The 19,324-nt window shown below is 39.7% G+C and overlaps 1 protein-coding gene across 6 annotated transcripts in view; it reads right to left on the bottom strand.

The window, feature by feature from the left end:
* ASCC3 (activating signal cointegrator 1 complex subunit 3) overlaps positions 1–19,324 on the bottom strand; it is a 508,597-nt gene that overhangs the window by 80,175 nt on the left and 409,098 nt on the right. For all 6 annotated transcript variants that reach the window (XM_073336867.1, XM_073336864.1, XM_073336863.1 and 3 more), the window contains 4 exons: positions 15,689–15,826; positions 15,476–15,596; positions 7,981–8,113; positions 4,523–4,648 (listed from right to left, as the gene is read on the bottom strand). In XM_073336867.1, coding sequence (XP_073192968.1) covers positions 4,523–4,648; positions 7,981–8,113; positions 15,476–15,596; positions 15,689–15,826 — 518 coding nt within the window. The remainder of the gene's footprint in view (positions 1–4,522; positions 4,649–7,980; positions 8,114–15,475; positions 15,597–15,688; positions 15,827–19,324) is intronic.

The following is a 19,324-nucleotide window of genomic DNA, read 5'->3' on the forward strand; positions in this document are numbered from 1 at the left end:
TAAAAATATCAGAAAGTTATGTGAATAGTAAGAAAATTCACTGTTACACTACATTTGTAAAGAAAACAAACCTTCCTATTTAAAGAATACATGCCAATAACTAAATGGTGGTGAAGAAAATTTCTATGTATGGGTCATTTAATAATTGTCCATTATTAGATTTCTTACACCTTTCTCCAAAGAATCTGTTTTTGGCCAATGTCATAAATCACTGGACTATATGTATCATAAATGTGAGTATTATATTCTCATTGTATTTAATTTCTAGAGTTACCTGCAGCGACAGGATTGATAGGCGTGTCAGAAATTTACGTGCCCTTGCAACTTGTGGGCAAATAGATGGGTAGCATGAAGGCGTTAGTCATTGAAAGCTGAGGGTTTTGCATAATTGCTATTTGGTCATTGAGAAATAACTATGGATTGATTATGCAAATTATGCTACTTTGAATGGTTAATAATAGCCCTCTAGTCTAGTCTAGTAATAGAATCTGCACTTTGAAGGAGAAATAACCATAATATGCAAATTAGACACACTTAGCCAATCAATGTGCAAGAAACTGCATATGTGAGATATAATGTAAAATTGTGTGCTAATAAGAACATCTAATTGACTGAGACAATTCCATTTTACTATAATTTATGCTATTCTGTACTTTCACTGTGGTAAATTCTCCAAGGTTGTCACAAAATGGAAAATCTTTTAAGGACAATCTTTGAATGAATCAACAATAAAATCTGTCATTACTGAACATTCAATTTACATAAAGAGAAGTGATTTAAATTCCTCACTTCAATTTGTAGCTGTATGGAGAGAAAGTTTATCATCATATTAATGTTCCAACTGCAAAGTTGATTCTGTTTAGGTCCACATATGTACTAGGTTTCTATCCCTCTTTTTCTGATTAAGCGTATAGCATAAAATATTGGAGTTTGATTTTCAAAAATGTTTCAAATGGGTGAAGAAAAAATTGGACTAATGAAGTCTAATCCTTTCACAAGGTTAATAGAATGGACAGAGTCCATTAATTTCACCCAAAGCCAAGGATCTCCTTTCCTTGCTGATGAGATGTGGTCTTTATCTTGGTCTCCTACCTGCCAACTGTGATAAGTTAATCTCACATTATTATTTTTTTCACAGAACAGAACTCTTGGCCAATCTCTCTGGCCACAGCCCTATAAATAAAGATTGACGTGGAAGCACCTTGTGGCATGGTACAGTACCTGCTTGCAATCAACACAAAAACTAACTCAAAACACAAATTTCAAATCCCCAGAATATTTAGAAATGACTGGCTCTTAGTAAAATAAACAATGGACTGGAAACTTGGCATGTTGTGATATATTCATTTGGACTGCCCCTCTCATTTGTATATCCAGGCCTATTCATGAGCTATTTAACAAAGTGGCTACTATTCAGCATTCCCTGAACAATACCAGCTGCCAACATCCCCACCCTTCTAATCATGGGCTCAATTATGCTTTTTATCAATAAAATTAGGAACCCATCTTACAGATAACAGGAGAGATGGATTCAACAATTCAACAGACCAGGGAAACTAAAATAAATAATGTAATATTTACATATTTCCAATGCTATACCAAACATATTACTATATCAGGTATGACAGATTATTTAAAATTTGTTGCAGAAACATTTTCTTAATATCTATTTTATGCATGCTAAAGTATTGAGATGTTAAAGTCTGATATGGTGCCCCACAAAATTAGAAGAATGAAAAGTTCTTAGTTCATTTTTGGGGATTTATTTAAACATTTTGAATATTGTGGCAAACTTTTTATTGCTATTCAGCAATGGAAAGAGAGAGGTTAAACTATATCAGATACCTGGATACTTAAAATGAAAATGTGTTTTGATCTTAATTTCTCTCTCAGAAAAGGTAAAAATCAAATTAATATGGTTTAAATAGTCATGAGTTTTCAATAAGACTAATGACTTTTTATTATTGGACTTCGCAGGTGTAGTTTGACGGATTCTAAATTTGTTTACACAGCAGTAGCACATAATAGGCAATAAAATAAATGAGAATTTAAGTCTATTACATACTATCGAAGCCTGTTCATTTGGAAACATGACATCAGTGTGCATTTATATAATGCCTTTCATCCCAAAGAATCCCAAAGCACTCTACAAATCACGCATGCAGGAATTACTTCACTCATCATCCTGCAAACACCTGTTGGATGAAAAGCATTAGCTGTTTCACAGTGGAGAGGAAGGCTACAAAACAGCTCAGGACCAGAAGTGAAGAAGAAGAATATCGCCAACTGCAACTGCAGGGGGAATTCAGACACTGTGGACAAACTGTAAGCATCAAAACTGGAGTATATCCAGAACATTTCTCCTAGTGTGAAAAGTGACATGAGATCCTTAAGGACCACAAGTGGTTAGGACCTTGATTTTATGTCATTCAAAAAATGAAGCTCCTCTATGGCACAGTACTCTCCATTACTATACTGGGAATTAGCTTAGAAGGAAAAGCATGGTTTTGCATGAATCTGGAGTCCTCCTCCTGAAGCACCTGGGTTTTCCTTAGGTGCTTCTCAATGAAATACTGACCAGGCATGACTAGGGTTGCTAACTTTCTAATTGCACAAAATCAAACACCCTAGCCCAGTCCTGCCACTTCTCTGAGGCCTCTCTGAATCTAGAAAGAACACTGTGTGCATAAATGCAGGTGGAGGAGGGAGGAAATAAGAGCAGGCTGTTGATAGCTTCAACTTGCATCTGTAGTGTTCCATGTGTGGCACTCACAAACTGATGCAGGACTCCTGTTTCATAATTGCCTTTCAGTCTGGTCTGCTGTTCCCTCAACCACATTAGCAATGCCTACCAGACTCCACTCTGAAGTGGCCCCCACCAGCTCAGCGAATCTACCCTGTTAAGACTCTGGACTATCTGACTCACATCTCCACATTATTCTGTGTTCCCCATACAATTAGATCCTAATCTCCCCCACAAAACCATTCTGTAAGTATCCCTATCCCTTCCACTTCTGCATCCACTTGACTATTCCCCACCCACACCACCACTATGCACAGAGAACTCCAGGTCAGATTTGGCCCTTCTCCTTCAGCACCTGTTGAGAAAACACTGCATTCCATTTATCACATGCGCTGCTCTCCTGGCCAAGATTATTCAGGGATTCTGGCTCAAAGCAGCAATCTGTCCTTAAAAATTAATGTTGAGTTATAACTTGAAATGTAAGTTTTCATATTATGTCCCATCATTAGAGAACTGCTTCAGAAGTAAGGCGTATCAGTAACTGTTGACCTCAGGTAAGGAATGTTTTGTATAATCTAGACATCTTGCACATTAGTCAAATAATAACTGTATTATATCTATATCAACCTATGTAATCTATTTTGTATCCAAGAAACCTCTCTATAAAGGAGACTTATGTTGGAGCTTGATACTGCTGGATAGAAAACTTGCCAAATTAGATCCACTAATTAAATCATTTAAACATCAAAATCCAGTATTAGAATTAATTTCTTTATAAAGTTCTCCTATGTTTACTCACTACACCAAATTAGCATTCGTGCGTGCAAATCCACAACCTGGTTTCTCTCAGTAGCCTTAATAAGCACAAAAACAAACTCATACGAGAAAAGACTTTCTGTATTTTCCATTTTCAAAATGCACTTGCAAAGGTTACTTAAGAAAGATTCAGGCTGAAGGCCTAGATGGAGAATATAGAACTAATAAAGAACTAAACTTGGAGTTAAGGCAACTTGTTATTTGACTATTTCCACTTCGAACATAGCAGTCCCCACTGCTTATAAGGAACTCAAATTAAAAATGCTGCCACGTACTATGGCGTTTGTTATGTGGTTCCACAAGTATTATGATCCTGCGTATGTCAGATGGTATTTATGAAATGGCAATAGTATAAGAACTAATCCTTTGTTCTCTACAATATTTTGGTTGGTGAACATATTATACTCAAAACAATGTTGAAGCAAAGGTGGAGATACATGGTTAGAACAACTCACAATGGATGGCATAACAGCTAGAGCAAGGAAAGATGACAATAATGGTCAAATACATCTTTCCCAATCTCCTCTAAAGAAGGTAAACATCACATAGAAACAGCTGATAGCTATTCCAACAATGACTAAGAAAATCAGCTGGTGATAGATTGCCTATAGGAAGCCGTACATAACATGACACTGTGATCACTAAAAAACATTATTAAAACACTAAAGAGAAATATATAAAGCAATTTGACCATCTGATCTTTTAATTTAGGGATACTGAGTTAGCAATTTTGATTAGGCCATCTTAATAATATGACTTTTTAATTGTTTCTGAAACTTAAAGTCTAAGTTATCTACCAGCAGATGTTTTCATATTTAGAGAAATGTTGTGAACCATTTGCATGTGCCTTTCTTTCCTAGGACTGAGTCTGTATTAGCCTGATTGTCAGACATGCTGAGTATTCTGGACTCTAATTATAAACAATGGGAACTCAGTTACATTACTTTTTCATTTTACACTCACCTAGGGTTCATGATAAGACGACGGAAGAAGTAAGTCCAGGTGATGTAATCCATCGCATCCTGCTTGGAAGTAATAGTTCCAGCAGCAATTTCAGCATTCAAGTGATCAGAGAGCACTTCCAACAAACTAAAGGACATGATGGAAAAAGGCATCAGTTAACTTTATAAAAATTGTATTTTGTGGAGTTGTACATAACCAACACACACAGCCCTTGTCTATAAAAAACAAAAATACCTTTTTAAAAAGAGTTTAACATTTTTAATCTAAAAATATTTTTTTCCCATAGGGGTGGGGTGGGAAATGCTCTTGTAATGTCACAATCATCATTATATGTTAGAGCAACCATCTCATGCGAATGGGATGCAACTTGTGCATCCCAAAGGGCTGTAACTCAATTAGTTGACAATTAAATCCAAAACGCAGTACTCTTCGGACATGTTTGGAATGGGATGGAATTGTAGCCGTCTGGAATAATTTATGGATACTGCATGTTTACCTTGTTGTTGGGATGTTTACTGTATGAATATATTGGTTTAGTTTAATAGCAGGCAGTAAGGAAACCCAAGCGGGCATGGAAATAATGGCTCAAGATAAGCAATCCCTGAAGCAAACACTTGAGGATTGTTAAGAGACAATGCCCAAATGTTAAGGTTTGAAGATTTTACTTTCTCTGGAGCCAAACTGCAAAACTAGTTTTGGCTGGAAGGGGTAAAGCCCAGGAATGTAGCAGAAGAAAAGAGTGTTCACAGTTTAAAAAGGATCTCTCTCTCTCTTAAGTGAAGGAGGAGTTGTTTGGGGTAGCCAGCCAGAAACACAGGCACCTGGTTCCGGGGTCTGAAGAAGTTAGGCCTGCCTAGATTACCATCGGGGGATAATAAACCTTTAGGTGACAGATGTTTGTAATCTGTTTATTGCTTTAAAATTCTTTTCCTCTAAATATTTTGTTCCTACTATTAAAATAAACAATACTTTGGTTTTATAAAGGCTGTTTTGTAACTGTACATCACTGACTATAGACTCCCAAAGGGAAGAACCACAGATGTCTGAACTCAGTTGGACCTGCTGGATAAACATGGTTGATACCCAGTGTATGTCTACACTGCACACTAAGCCCAAGCTCTCACTCCGGTTGAGCCCAAGTCCCCGTTCTGTACACACATAAAGATCAGTCTGAATTAGGTCAGCAAGAACTCAGGCCCAGATCCTAGGACCCTGCTAAGGAGATGGATAAGAGCCAGAGTCCTGCTGTCACTTGGGCTTAAGCCCTGTTATTTTGCATGTGGATGCAGGTCAAGCTGCAGCCCCGAGTCAGAAGGTCTGCATAGTGCTGTATGGACATGTTAGCAAAACTGTGAAACCCAGGTCCAGCAACTGTAAATCCAAGTGTACAGTGCAGTATGGATGCTCAATCATGGGTTTGGGAACACCAAATCCACATGCCGGAATTCAACAGGCCCAGGTTTACAATGCAGCGTAGACACTCCTATGGAGTATTGTAGGAAAAGGCCCGATCTAAGATAGGGAAAGCTGGCTTGCAATTCCACCTTGGGAGAGGTAAAGACATGAGGCCTGACACCTGAGGAGGAGTGCTCTGAGAGACCAGGCAGGGGACAAAAGTGCAGCTATTCCTGTAATCGTGACATGGAAATATCAATTTATTTTTAAAATGTTTACTGAAAATGTAATGGTAAATGCAACCAAAAGGGAATAAAATATAAGGTTAATAAATCTTGTTTTTGGTATAGAGAAGGAGGGAAGGAGTTCCAAAGCTAAGGAAGCTTCAGGAAAAAAAACAAAAACACGCCAATGGCAACCTCTCTTTTAAACCAGAGGGCCTCTTACTCAAAAGCCTTTGATGATCATTACCAGAGACCAAGATGTAATGATATATAATGTAATGATGTATAAGTAGGGGCATAGTGAGCAGATCGAGGGACGTGATCGTTCCCCTCTATTCGACATTGGTGAGGCCTCATCTGGAGTACTGTGTCCAGTTTTGGGCCCCACACTTCAAGAAGGATGTGGATAAATTGGAGAGAGTCCAGCGAAGGGCAACAAAAATGATTAGGGGACTGGAACACATGAGTTATGAGGAGAGGCTGAGGGAGCTGGGATTGTTTAGCCTGCAGAAGAGAAGAATGAGGGGGGATTTGATAGCTGCTTTCAACTACCTGAAAGGGGGTTCCAAAGAGGATGGCTCTAGACTGTTCTCAATGGTAGCAGATGACAGAACGAGGAGTAATGGTCTCAAGTTGCAGTGGGGGAGGTTTAGATTGGATATTAGGAAAAACTTTTTCACTAAGAGGGTGGTGAAACACTGGAATGCGTTACCTAGGGAGGTGGTAGAATCTCCTTCCTTAGAGGTTTTTAAGGTCAGGCTTGACAAAGCCCTGGCTGGGATGATTTAACTGGGAATTGGTCCTGCTTTGAGCAGGGGGTTGGACTAGATGACCTTCTGGGGTCCCTTCCAACCCTGATATTCTATGATTCTATGTGTCTCAACTAATCAGAGATTTATAAGATTAAGGTCAACATCTAAGTGTCTGTCTGGAAATTTATCAGCATATTATCTGTTTATATTAAATAGCACCACAAAGAACATTTATAATATTTCAATGAAAAAATTAGGATCATCATTTGTGTATTTGATTAAGAGAATGTTTCTATTTTTAGAGATACTACTTGGGAATCACGTAGAAAGGCTTCCTCATTTATTGCCAAAATCATATGGTCTGGGTAAAAAATTTGCATTTTAATACCCTTTTAATACTTTTCTATGCATTTTTCCTAGTGTGCCAAACACTGAGCATATAAGTATTTGAAACAAAGCACATCTGAGGGTAATGTTTGATTGATTAAAGGTTTATAAACCCTAGCTGTTTCTTAAGAAAAAAAGGGTACATGATTTTCTGTGATAGAGGGGATTATACTAGCTACCATTATATTTACTTACATTGAATTGACTAACAAATGATAGCTCATGGATTAACTAGTGAGGTTTGGAGAGAATCCAAAATATTGCTTTGTTTTCCTATTTTTCAAAAATCTTGCAGCTCCCACTTTGAAAGAAGTATTAGCAACTGTTTACAAGATACATTTCCCTTTGAGCTTGATGTCTCTGTATCTTTTAACAGGTCTAGAATGGTATGAAAATGCCATGTGAAAAGTATTAAGCTTTATCTGATTTTTCTTCCTACTAAACACTTTTGTGATCATATTTTCTGTTGGAGTTGTCGAGAGCATAAATTATTATTCTACATTCTCTTTCAAAACAGCCTCTCCCTCATCTGAGAAAGCACCCAGAAGCAGAGTAACATTGATCTAGGGATGCACTAAACACTTGGAAGGACTACTGTCTTTAGAGGTCCCAATATTTTGATGCATCTATGTCCCATTTCATCTACTTCACAACTGCTGTATGCACTTTTATCTGGTTTTTTTCCCCTGTCAAACTTCACCTTGATTCAACTGGAAAAGGTTCATAAAGAAACTTTTTGTAGAAGTCTTTCTTAATATCATGGACTAAAATCACAGCTTTGCCTTGGTCATCAAACTGTGGTCTACCAGCACGTCCCATCATCTGAAGTACATCTACAAAACAGATAATAAATACATTTATTTCAATATAATTTACAGTATAGGATATGTTGTTTCTCTATAACCCATTTACCCATCCTTGTTTGTTACTCCCACTGGCTAAATCTTGACTAAAATCATATTGAAAATTCTTTGTGGCAGGGACCAACCACAATGGAAATCTTACTGAGGCCTCAAATACAAATAATAATTACACATGAAAAACTATGGTAACGAATGTTATTTGGGTTGCAAAGACAAGCACTTCAAAGTTACAAAATGCTAGATTTACGGTGCCTGTGCAATAGTAATTTGGCCTGCTTGTGTATCCAACCTGTGCACTGACTGAGGTAGAGGTCCTGGGGGAAAAAACAGTTGTGTGTTTATGTAATTAAAGACCATAATGAATTTGCACAAGAGGGCTCATTTAAGGACTCACAGGCATCCATAGATTTAGCAGCTCCTAATTTTCCAGCATTTGACATTGCAAATGACTTTGCAAATGCTCCCACAGTATTCTTGCCAGCAAGTTAAAGAAGTATGAGCTGGATGAATGGACTATAAGATGGACAAAAAGCTGGCTACATTGTCAGGCTCAAAGCGTAGTGATCACTGGCTCCATGTCTAGCTGGCAGCTGGTATCAAGCGGAGTGCCCCAAGGGTCGGTCCTGGGGCTGGTTTTGTTCAATATCTTCATTAATGATCTGGAGGATGGCATGGATTGCAACCTCTGCAAGTTTGCAGATGACACTAAACTGGAAGGAGTAGGATACAGAGGGACCTAGACAAATTAGAGGATTGGGCTAAAAGAAATCCGAGGCGGTTCAACAAGGACAAGTGCAGAGTCCTGCATTTAGGATGGAAGAATCCCATGCACTGCTGCAGACGAGGGACCAAGCGGCTAGGCAGCAGTTCTGTAGAAAAGGACCTAGCGGTTTCAGTGGAGGAGAAGCTGGATATGGGTTAACAGTGTGCCGTTGTTGCCAAGACGGCTCACGGCATTTTGGGCTGTAAAGTAGGGGCATTGCCAGCATATCAAGGGACGTGATCGTTCCCCTCTATTCGACAATGGTGAGGGCTCATCTGGAGTACTGTGTCCAGTTTTGGGCCCCACACAAGAAGGATGTGGAAAAATTGGAAAGAGTCCAGCAGAGGGCAATAAAAATGCTTAGGGGGCTGGAGCACATGACTTATGAAGAGAGGCTGAGGGAATTGGGACTGTTTAGTCTGTGGAAGAGAAGAATGAGGGGGGGATTTGATTGCTGCTTTCAACTACCTGAAAGAGGGTCCAAAGAGGATGGCGCTAGACTGTTCTCAGTGGTACCAGATGACAGAACAAGGAGTAATGGTCTCAAGTTGCAGTGGAGGAGGTTTACGTTGGCTATTAGGAAAAACGTTTTCACTAGGAGGATGGTGAAGCACTGGAATGGGTTACCTAGGGAGGTGGTGGATTCTCCTTCCTTAATGACAGGTTTCAGAGTAGCAGCCATGTTAGCCTGTATTCACAAAAAAAAAAAGGAGTACTAGTGGCACCTTAGAGACTAACCAATTTATAAGAGCATAAGCTTTCATGAGCTACAGCTCACTTCATCAGATGCGTAACCAATTTATTTGGGCATAAGCTTTCGTGAGCTACAGCTCACTTCATTGGATGCATCCGATGAAGTGAGCTGTAGCTCACGAAAGCTTATGCTCAAATAAATTGGTTAGTCTCTAAGGTGCCACTAGTACTCCTTTTCTTTATCCTTCCTTAGAGGTTTTTAAGGTCAGGCTTGACAAATCCCTGGCTGGGATGATTTAGTTAGGGGCTTGACCTTGCTTTGAGCCGGGGGTTGGACTAGATGACCTCCTGAGGTCCCTTCCAACCCTGATATTCTATGAAATCTATGTTAACATTTTTTAACGTAATTTCCCAGAGTTGTGGGAACAACTACAGACTTCTATCATTTGAGCTTCAGGACTAGCTACATTAGCATGCCAGAATAGGGGAATGTTACCACATACTGATCTAAAGGGTGCTCAGAGGAGCCTCCCACACATAGTGAAAAAGGATGGTCAGTGGCTAGGGTACTAGCCTGGGCCTTGGGACATCTGGGTTTAATTCCCTGCTCTGCTGCAGTCTCTCTGTGACACCCGGGCCACGTCACTTAGCTTCTCTGTGCCTCAGTTACCCATCTGTAAGACAGAGATAAAAGCACTTCCCGACCTCACAGGGGTGTTGTGACAGATTTATGTTACCAATCTGCCCGGGGCGTCAGGTGATTCGGTTGAGGCCGCAGGATTTTTAGGGAGGAGATGATGGAGCACACCACATAACTGAGTTTTAAAGCTTTATTGATAAAATAATAAAATAACAGAGTGCTGGCCAGGGGGAGAGTGCTAGGCAGGTGCGGGGAGTGTCACTCAGAGGAAGGAAGAAAGCATTAGTGGCCCAAGCCCTAACCCACTTTCATACTCACACCCGCACTGTTCAAGGCTGGTCAAGCCTGGGCGTAACATAAGAAGAGGGGGAGGGGTGAACAGGATTTTTTGTCCTGTGAGCACAGGATGTTTAGGGTCCACTGTTGATTTATAACTTGTTGTGGTTCTCGGGAGGGTTTTTAAGTCTTGGGTTCTCTCAGGGGTGTACTTGTTTGGTGTCTTCCGTTTTTGGTGCTCTTTGTACTAGTCCAAAACCGGCTCGCTGCGGCCTCCTCGGCTTTCTCAAAACACACCGGCTCCAGAGACTTTGTTTTCCCTCCTGTTGGCCTTTATCGTTTTATTTATTTTTACTGTAATTTTTACAGCTCTGCTCCGCTTAGTTCTACTCTTTTTATGGCTGGCGGGGGGTTGGGTTAGATGTGAATGTAACTGCCATTTTCTTGTCGAGGCCATGACCTTGGACCGGGGCCAGCGTCTTATCTTCAGATGGCACTAGCTGAGGTGTCGAGTTAACCTGTTCTTTGCTTTCTTTCCCTCCCTCTTCGGCCTTTCTGCAACCTGCAAAGGAACTTTTCACCCACACTCACACCTTTAACCTTTCCCAGAATACGTTGCAATGCCTACAACAGCGTTAGCAACATACAGTGCTGATTTACCTTCCCAGGGAACCCCCTGAGTGGGGGCCGTGGGGGTGTGACAGTGTTGTTTGGATAAACACATTAAAGATTGCGAAGCCCTATAATATTATGATAATGTATAGGGCCAGATAAGTACCTGGGTAGAGCTGTCTCTTCCCCTGCCAGGAGGTGATAGCTCCTGCCTCTTGTGGGGTCCCCACAGAATAGATGGGGTGCTGGGGTGAAATACTAGGCATGGTGGGGGACATTATGGAAGACAGCCTGATTTTGTTCTCTCTGTTGCTTCCCCCATCTCCCTAGGAGTGGAGGGTGCTCTTGCTCCACGCCCAAAGGTGAGAAGGGCGCTGTGACGGTGGATCCCTGGGTCTTACAGGGGAGCCCAGTTCAATGCTCATTCTCTCTGTGTCTTCATCCTGGAAGTTGGAGGAATATCTGACCTCATGCCGGGAAATAGAACACTGGGGGCATATGCTAGGTTGGGGCGGGGGGGGGGGGGCTTTCTGGCTTTCCCCCTCCCCATGCTCCGACTACAGCTGCTTGGTAGCTCCTCCTGTCGTCTTCTACCGCTGGTGAGTTGGTGCTGGCAAGCAGTGGGGTTTTTAGAACATTCAGTAGTTTTGTCAGGCTGCCAAAAACGTGGTGAGGAATGCAAGTGAGAGAAGGGACATTGTGATTTTTAACACTTTACAACTCAGCTAGATCTGAATGGAATTTCACAGGAAAAGAAAAGGCATCTTCTATCATCTGAGGCATTTCTCCCTGTGGACTATCAAAGAACTGCAAACAATAGAGATGTTGCTGTTTCTTAAAGAAAAGATCACAAGAATCCTTCATACTGGAAAGTATTAGACAATCTAAATACAGGGGTCACAACTAGCTCCCCCTATGATAAGAATTCAAGCAGGTACAGTAACATTCAAATGAAAAGACTCAAATACGTCCTTAAAATCCACTTCTGTTGTGATGTCTATAAAACACACTGATGGATACAGGTTGGGCTGGTGCCCAGTTGTGACTGCTATGAGCACTAAGGTTACCAAATTATACAAACACACCTGTCTTTGTTGTTACCTTGTCCCCTACCCCACCCCACTCTCTATGTTTGTTTATCCATTTGTTTGGGTCTCCGTACTAGCTAAGATTGCGAGTTCTCAAGAGCAAACACTGATTTTATTTTATTGAGTTGTATTACATCACATCCAATAGAGCCATGAGCTTTGTTTGGGGCCTCTAGCTTTTATCTCGATATGAATAATATAAATGAAACCAGAAAATAATTTTCAAGCATGAATTACTGTTTACCTTTTCTATATTTTCTGTTCTGTAGTCTCTATGAGCTATATAAACGACAACAATAATCTTTACGCAGTTTGTTCATTGTTAAAGACTGATGTTCAACTATAAAAAGAAATAGATTCCCAAATGGTATTTATGAATAGATGCCTACAAGGGAGAATGATGAAATATTTCCTGCTATTTGATAGTGCATTAAAATAGTGTACGATAGTGCATATGAAATTTACCAAAAGGCGTCAGGAAATGATTTTTGCCAATATCCACTGGAGAGCTAGCCAAACCCAACATTTTCTTTACTGACTATACACTGCCTGGACTGTTCTTAACTACTGGATTAAACTATTGAAATGTCAAAAGCAATCTAACTGGCTGAGTGAACGTCTTGTATCAGAGATTGGCCCACCTCATAACCTCTGATTTGTACTCTTTCCAGCCATGCTTAAATTCAGATGTGAACTTAGGCACTGCTATTATTTTCAAACTATGGGCCTATGAGTAAGTAAAATTGAAGGACCTCATTCTGCCCTGAATTGTACACTAGGCACCAAATTAAGTCCTAGAATAGGCAGGTAACTTGAATGGAGATGAATCAGTTTATACCACATCTGAATTTGTGCCATGCTCCTATGAGATGTTAAACAAAAGTCAAACAGGCAATCCTAAGGGCAGAACTGAAAGCGAGACAGGGGGTTGGTCTACATTACAAAGTTTTCCTGGCGTAACTATAGCGGCTGGCTAGGAGCGTGGACTCAGCGGACAGAGCTGCTGGTGTAGATGCAACTATGCAGACATAAGAGTGCTTTTGTCAGCATAACTAATGTCATTGATGGACGTGGTATTGCTATGCTGGTAGAAAAAACCTCCTTCTGATAGAATATGTTCAATCTCCTTAGGGGGCTCTGCTGGCAAAGCTATGCCAGCAAAGGCTCTGTGGATATGTCTACAATGAAAAGAAAAAACGCACTGCACCAAGTCTCAAAGCAAAGATCAACCAACTTGGGCTCACGGGGCTAAAAATAGTAGTGCAGACGTTCAGGCTTGGGTGGGAGCCCATGCTCTGAAACCCAGCAAGGGAGGAGGTTCATAGACTCCAGGCTCCAATCCGATCCCAAACATCTACACTGTTATTTTTAGCCCTGCAGCCTAAGTCCCGTGAGCCCGAGTCAATTAACCTGGGCTCTGAGACTTGGTCATGCAGATTCTTCTTTGTAGTGTAGACAAACCCTGTATCGCAGACAAGACCAGGGACATATGATAATTTGTGTTAAGTGCAAAGAACACACTGCTCATCAAACTGCTCATCAATCCCTTTCCCCACAACTCACAAATACCCTGAACACTATTTTATAGAAAGTTAAAACAGCAACAAAAAATACCTTTTCAAACCAGACCACATGAAAGCATTATTAGATCTTTTTAAAACTAGCCTTTTCCATACCATAATTTTCTGTGAAATTACAGACAGGAAAATTAAATCTATCAAAAAAGGGGGAAAATGCTACTGGTACAGAATGTGGCATTTCCCTTGAAAGCTCATTCAAGAATCAACAGACCCACAATACCCAAAGCCTATTCGAGAATCCACTCACAATAAACTTAAGTGTGCAGCTATACTCTGAAAGGCAAGTCTATAAAAAAAGCATAATGGGGCTCTGTGTTTATTGTGCCTCACTGATTCCATATTGATTTTGTTTAATTTATTTATTTACTTAAAAAAAAGGGTTTTCTAACTTCCAGTCCTTCAGACTCAGCTAGGGAGCTGAAAGACAAATTGGGTTCTTTCTTGCTCATTCTTCACAACTAGTATTAAAGAGAGGTATCACTATTCTTACAGCTGAGGAGGGCTAGATATGTTCTTATCCGGAGACTGTTAGTACTTTTGTTAGAGCAGCCAAAGAATGATACAAAGGACTCTCAAAAGTGTTAAGCATGCTGCTATAGCTGTACTCCCAGGTCATGCCAGAACTCAGAAGCAAGAGACTTTGCCTGGAAATTGATCCAAAGTTTCCTGCATAAGAGTGTAGAGCATTAACACTAAATTAAGCTCTACGATGGACTAGTTGGATGGGCATCCTCTATAATGTATTGAGTTCCAACTGTCTTCTATCAAAGTGACACTGCTTGGTTAAAAGAAACCAATCTCCACCTATGTTACAAATAACATTTAGATTATTCCCAGGAATGCATTTTTCTGGCCAAGCTTCAGATAGTTTAAAATCAAACTATCTTTCTTTAGTATAACAGATAAAATGGACTAGGAAACCTGTAATAATTTTAGCTAGTCCTGGCTCTCCAAGCTTAGCACCATTCAAATTAATGTTCTCCCTTGTCTGAACTTTTCAAAGTTGTTCCTGTCTTACTTCTCTGGAGCTTTCTAAAATGGTTGCAATACAGTTTATTTAGCTTTCACTATTTATGCTTTTGTTTACTTTTTAGCTTCACTGAGTTTGGCCAATAAAATTATATTAGTTTGTTTATAGTCAAGATTAGTCAATTGGAATTTCAGATTCTCATGCATTAAGAGTGCTGCAATGTTTCGACCGCAAACACTGCAGAGGAATGCATAGTTGTTTAAAAACCTTTTTCGAGTGGATATTAACAAAATAAACTCATGGAAGCAATTTACTTTTCACACTTTTTTAAAAAACTTATTTTATATAATTTATTTGCAGGCCAAATTTGATTTTACAGTGTTCCTTTAAAGTGTACTGTACATGTTAAAACTGTCCTTTGCTTTTAGTTTTTTTTTTTTTAAATGGCCTCTTAGGAGGATACCAACTCAGTAGTTTTGCAAGAGAAAGGTTTCCACAAAAGGAAAAACGAATATATGAAAAACCTTTAACAAGTTCTCTCATGAATCACAGTTATACAACAAAAACACAACGAATAATCTATCCCAACATGTGTCCATTATAGATTTTTATAGGTTCAGTTCCTAAAACTATAAATTATTCAAGTTCATATTTGCATATGCTTGAAATGCATTTCAGCAATTAAGAATCTGTATGATTAACGTGAATACCTGTAATGGGATAATCCACATAACGCCTTGTTTTTCCATCATAAAATTCTGTTCCCTTAACAATTACTAAATGAGCTGGAAAATTTACACCCCAGGCTAATGTGCTTGTGGCAATAAGAACCTAAAACAGAAAGAAAGATTAATGTAACAAAGACACAACTTTTAAAACTGCATATAAATCTCATTTTGGTATTATTAAAAACACAAATTTACCTGAATTTTGCAATTCACAAATAGTTCTTCCACAGTTTTTCTGTCTCTTTCATGTAGGCCAGCATGGTGCATGCCTATTCCAAATGCAAGAGTCAGCTTCAGATTAGAATCTCTTACTGTCACTATAACATCATTCATCTGAAACATAGAGGATGGTTATGTGATTTAGAACAGTACTAAATATTCTTCTGAGAAGTTTTTAACATTTTAGCTTTCTTGTTATTGATAAATTACCTGTTTTCTATCAGCAACCACAATTTGCTATGCATTGTCTATATTCCCAGAGAGAATGCTGAAAGAATCCTGGTCTGTCTGGTATGTGCCCATGTCTGCCTGGCACAGTTTTCAATTATAAGTGCCAGTATCAGAAAGACAACCCTTTCAAGCCCTGTACTCGGGGTGCTGCTTACTTCGTCTTTCAGAACTAATTATTTCAGAACGAATTATTCAGAACGAATTATTATTATTATTCAGAATGAATTCAGAACATAATTATTAATTATGATGAAAATAAAACTGGGTCTAACTCAGATCCTAAGTAATCCATTTAGACATGCTCCCTCAACTCAATAAATTGTCATTTACACCATTTATTTCGCTATATTAGCCATTTTCAATGGTCAGTTTCCAATTCGTATGTTCCTATCCAGTCCAATTCAACTAATGTTTCAAATGAGATTTTGTAATTTATGGTACCAAATCCTACAGTAAATCCAAGCACACTGCAGCTACTACTTTTCTTTTATTCAACGATTTTGCAATTTTAGTCAAAAAAAAAAAAAAGATCAGGTTTCTCTGGACAGATTTATTGTATACAAATTCACGCTGCTTACTGCTCACGATTCCATTAACCTCTAGGGCTAGATTGTGAACCCCTTACTTGCCTAGATGATTAATTAAATACATGAATGAGCCTACTTACTTCACTGGGATTACTCTTATGAGTAACAGCTCATCAATATAAGCAAAGGCTTCACATTCTGGTCCAAAATGCTTATTGATTTGTCCCTAAATATTTGTTCCATTATTTTATTGCTAATGCTATTTATTGTTTCGTGTTGTTTTAATACAATTATAGCCAGTGGCTTTTAAACCTAGTCACTAGTCAATGGTTTCTTGATGCCACCATGAGTACCATCAACAATATTATACCACAGATTATTGTAACATTGTTAATTGTAAACACTAGATGACATAGTCACTTAGTGTCTTTCTCTACAAACAAATAAAACAAAACAAAGGACAAGTGAAACAATACAATACAACATCTGGTGAATATATACATCATATTGAGACAATTAATAAAAAAAATCTACATCATTTAAAATATTGTGGTGAAATTCTGACAATTGCAGCCGTCCATTAGTTATATTAATAATCACTGCTTCAAAGCCTTTCAAATGTTCTGTTTCTGATGCTCAGAACATTAATTTTTTTGAAAACTGTTTTCTGGGATTTAATCTTTATTATATTCTTAAGGCAAATAAAATGATTTGGATATCTAGCAAACACATATAATGTAGTTCCACAGACTCCTCCTAACGTGATAGAAAACACATCACTTTTAAAAAATAAGTTCTACAAAGGTCTGAGAATAAAAATATACTTTATAGAATATTGATATATTTGACCTACTTAGACAATCTAGTTTGGCCAGCACAGCAATGCATTTCAAATAATTTTAAAAGGAGTTTTAGTTGAAGTGTTAGTTACTTTAGCAATGATGGAAGTAATAGAGATTCCAATTTCCTAAAATATCATTAAAGTTTTGGCTCCTAGTACAATTATCTCATGATAACTATGTGCTTTGGACTGATTTATTTTCTTTTATTAATCGAATGACATTTATTTCTTAGTTAATATGAACATTATATTATGATACCAGGTTAACACATAATCTGGGCATCTTTTTCTTCCATGAAGAACAGGGATTAAATTGGCTGATTATAATGTCTATACCAGAGGTCTCAAACACGCGGCCCACCAAGCTCCCCATGCCCCCCCCCGGCCCCCGCACGCCCCTCTGCCTACCCCGTGGCGGCTGGAACCATACCCTTGTGTCCCCAGTGGCGGTGGAAGAGGGCTCTGTGCGTTACTCTTGCTTCCAGGCACTGCCCCCAGCAGCTCCCATTGGCTGGGAATGGGGAACCATGGCCAATGGGAGCTTCGGGGGAGGTATCTGTAGGAGCAGCAAGAGCTGCACACGGAGCAGTGTGTTCCCCTCAACCCCCAGGGACGTGGTTCCGGCTGCTTCCTGGAGCAGAGTAGAGCAGTGAAGGGCCAGGGAATGAGTCTGCCCTGGCGCGCGCCGCTGCCACCCCGGAGACGCTCTAGGTAAGTGGTGCTGGGCCAGAGCCCGCCCCTGAACCCCTCCTGCACCCCGCACCCCAACTCCCTGTCCACCCCCTGCCACACCCCACACCCCTCCTGCACCCCAACTCCCTGCCCAGAGCCCCCACCACACCCTGCATGCCTCACCCTTCCTGCACCCCACACCCCAATTCCCTGCCCTGAGCCCTCTGCCGCACCCTGCACCCCTCCTGCACCTCAAGTCCTTGCCCTGAGCCCCCGTCACACCCCACACCCCTCCTGCTCCTCCTGGGGGCAGGGAAGGGGCGGTATTGGGGTGGGGACTTTGGGGAAGGGGAGGGAAGAGGCGGGGCAGGGCCTCATGGAAGGGGTGGGGGCGGGGACGGGGCAGCAAGGGTGGGGTGTCAGTGATGCAGCCCTCAGGGTCATTTGAGTTTGAGACCCCTGGTCTACACCCAATCAGAATATTTCTTCAGCAATAACAGTTTTACAATGTAGTTATTTTCAGCTGAGAACCTGTACTATTCCTTTTGGTCATGTACTTCCCAGCATAAAATATCCCAAATTCACACTGCCGGGAATTTATTCAGAGTTGTTGTTCTTGCTTTTTGCAATCTGCGGTGGTTACCTTTTTCTTCTCCTGACTTGTATTACAGCAGCGTCCTGTGGTGATGTTACTCATACATGCAAAGCAGTGTAATTTACCGCAGAAAAACTAAAGAACCCTTATAGGAGAGCTGGCACATGCATTACTATCCTGTCATTCTAGCAGCAGAGAATCCTAGTCACTGCTAGCTCACCCCCTTACTTTTACATAAATCAATATAATAAACAAAACTATTTCTACCCATAGCACAATTCAGGGCTTAAAATTCTGATGACAATTTATTTTAAAGCATACTTTCCCTATGCCTATTTATTGCATAAGTATTAAATATCTCTACATAATAAGGTAAATATTACATTTAATAGTTTTTACTCAATCAGAAAAAATATACTAACACCAACATGACATACTGTAAGACGCATCAAAGTTTCCACATCATTCTACATTTTACTATATATTTTAATATATTTGAATATAAATGTAATCATCCTTCTTAAAGTTTAAAAAAGTAATACATATCTTTTTAAACTCTTGATATAGAAAAAAGAACATTCTAAATACAGAAACATGGCTATAAGGAAATCTAAATTTCATTGAAATTGGGGTATGTGTATATGTACACATATTAACATATGTTAATATTAAACTAATTTAGGGCTCAAACCTGCCCCAATTGAAGTCAAGGGGAATTTTTCTCTGGATTCCAATGAGAACAGAAT

The sequence above is a fragment of the Lepidochelys kempii genome, chromosome 3 (assembly GCF_965140265.1).
Source record: "Lepidochelys kempii isolate rLepKem1 chromosome 3, rLepKem1.hap2, whole genome shotgun sequence".
Classification (NCBI taxonomy): domain Eukaryota; kingdom Metazoa; phylum Chordata; order Testudines; family Cheloniidae; genus Lepidochelys; species Lepidochelys kempii.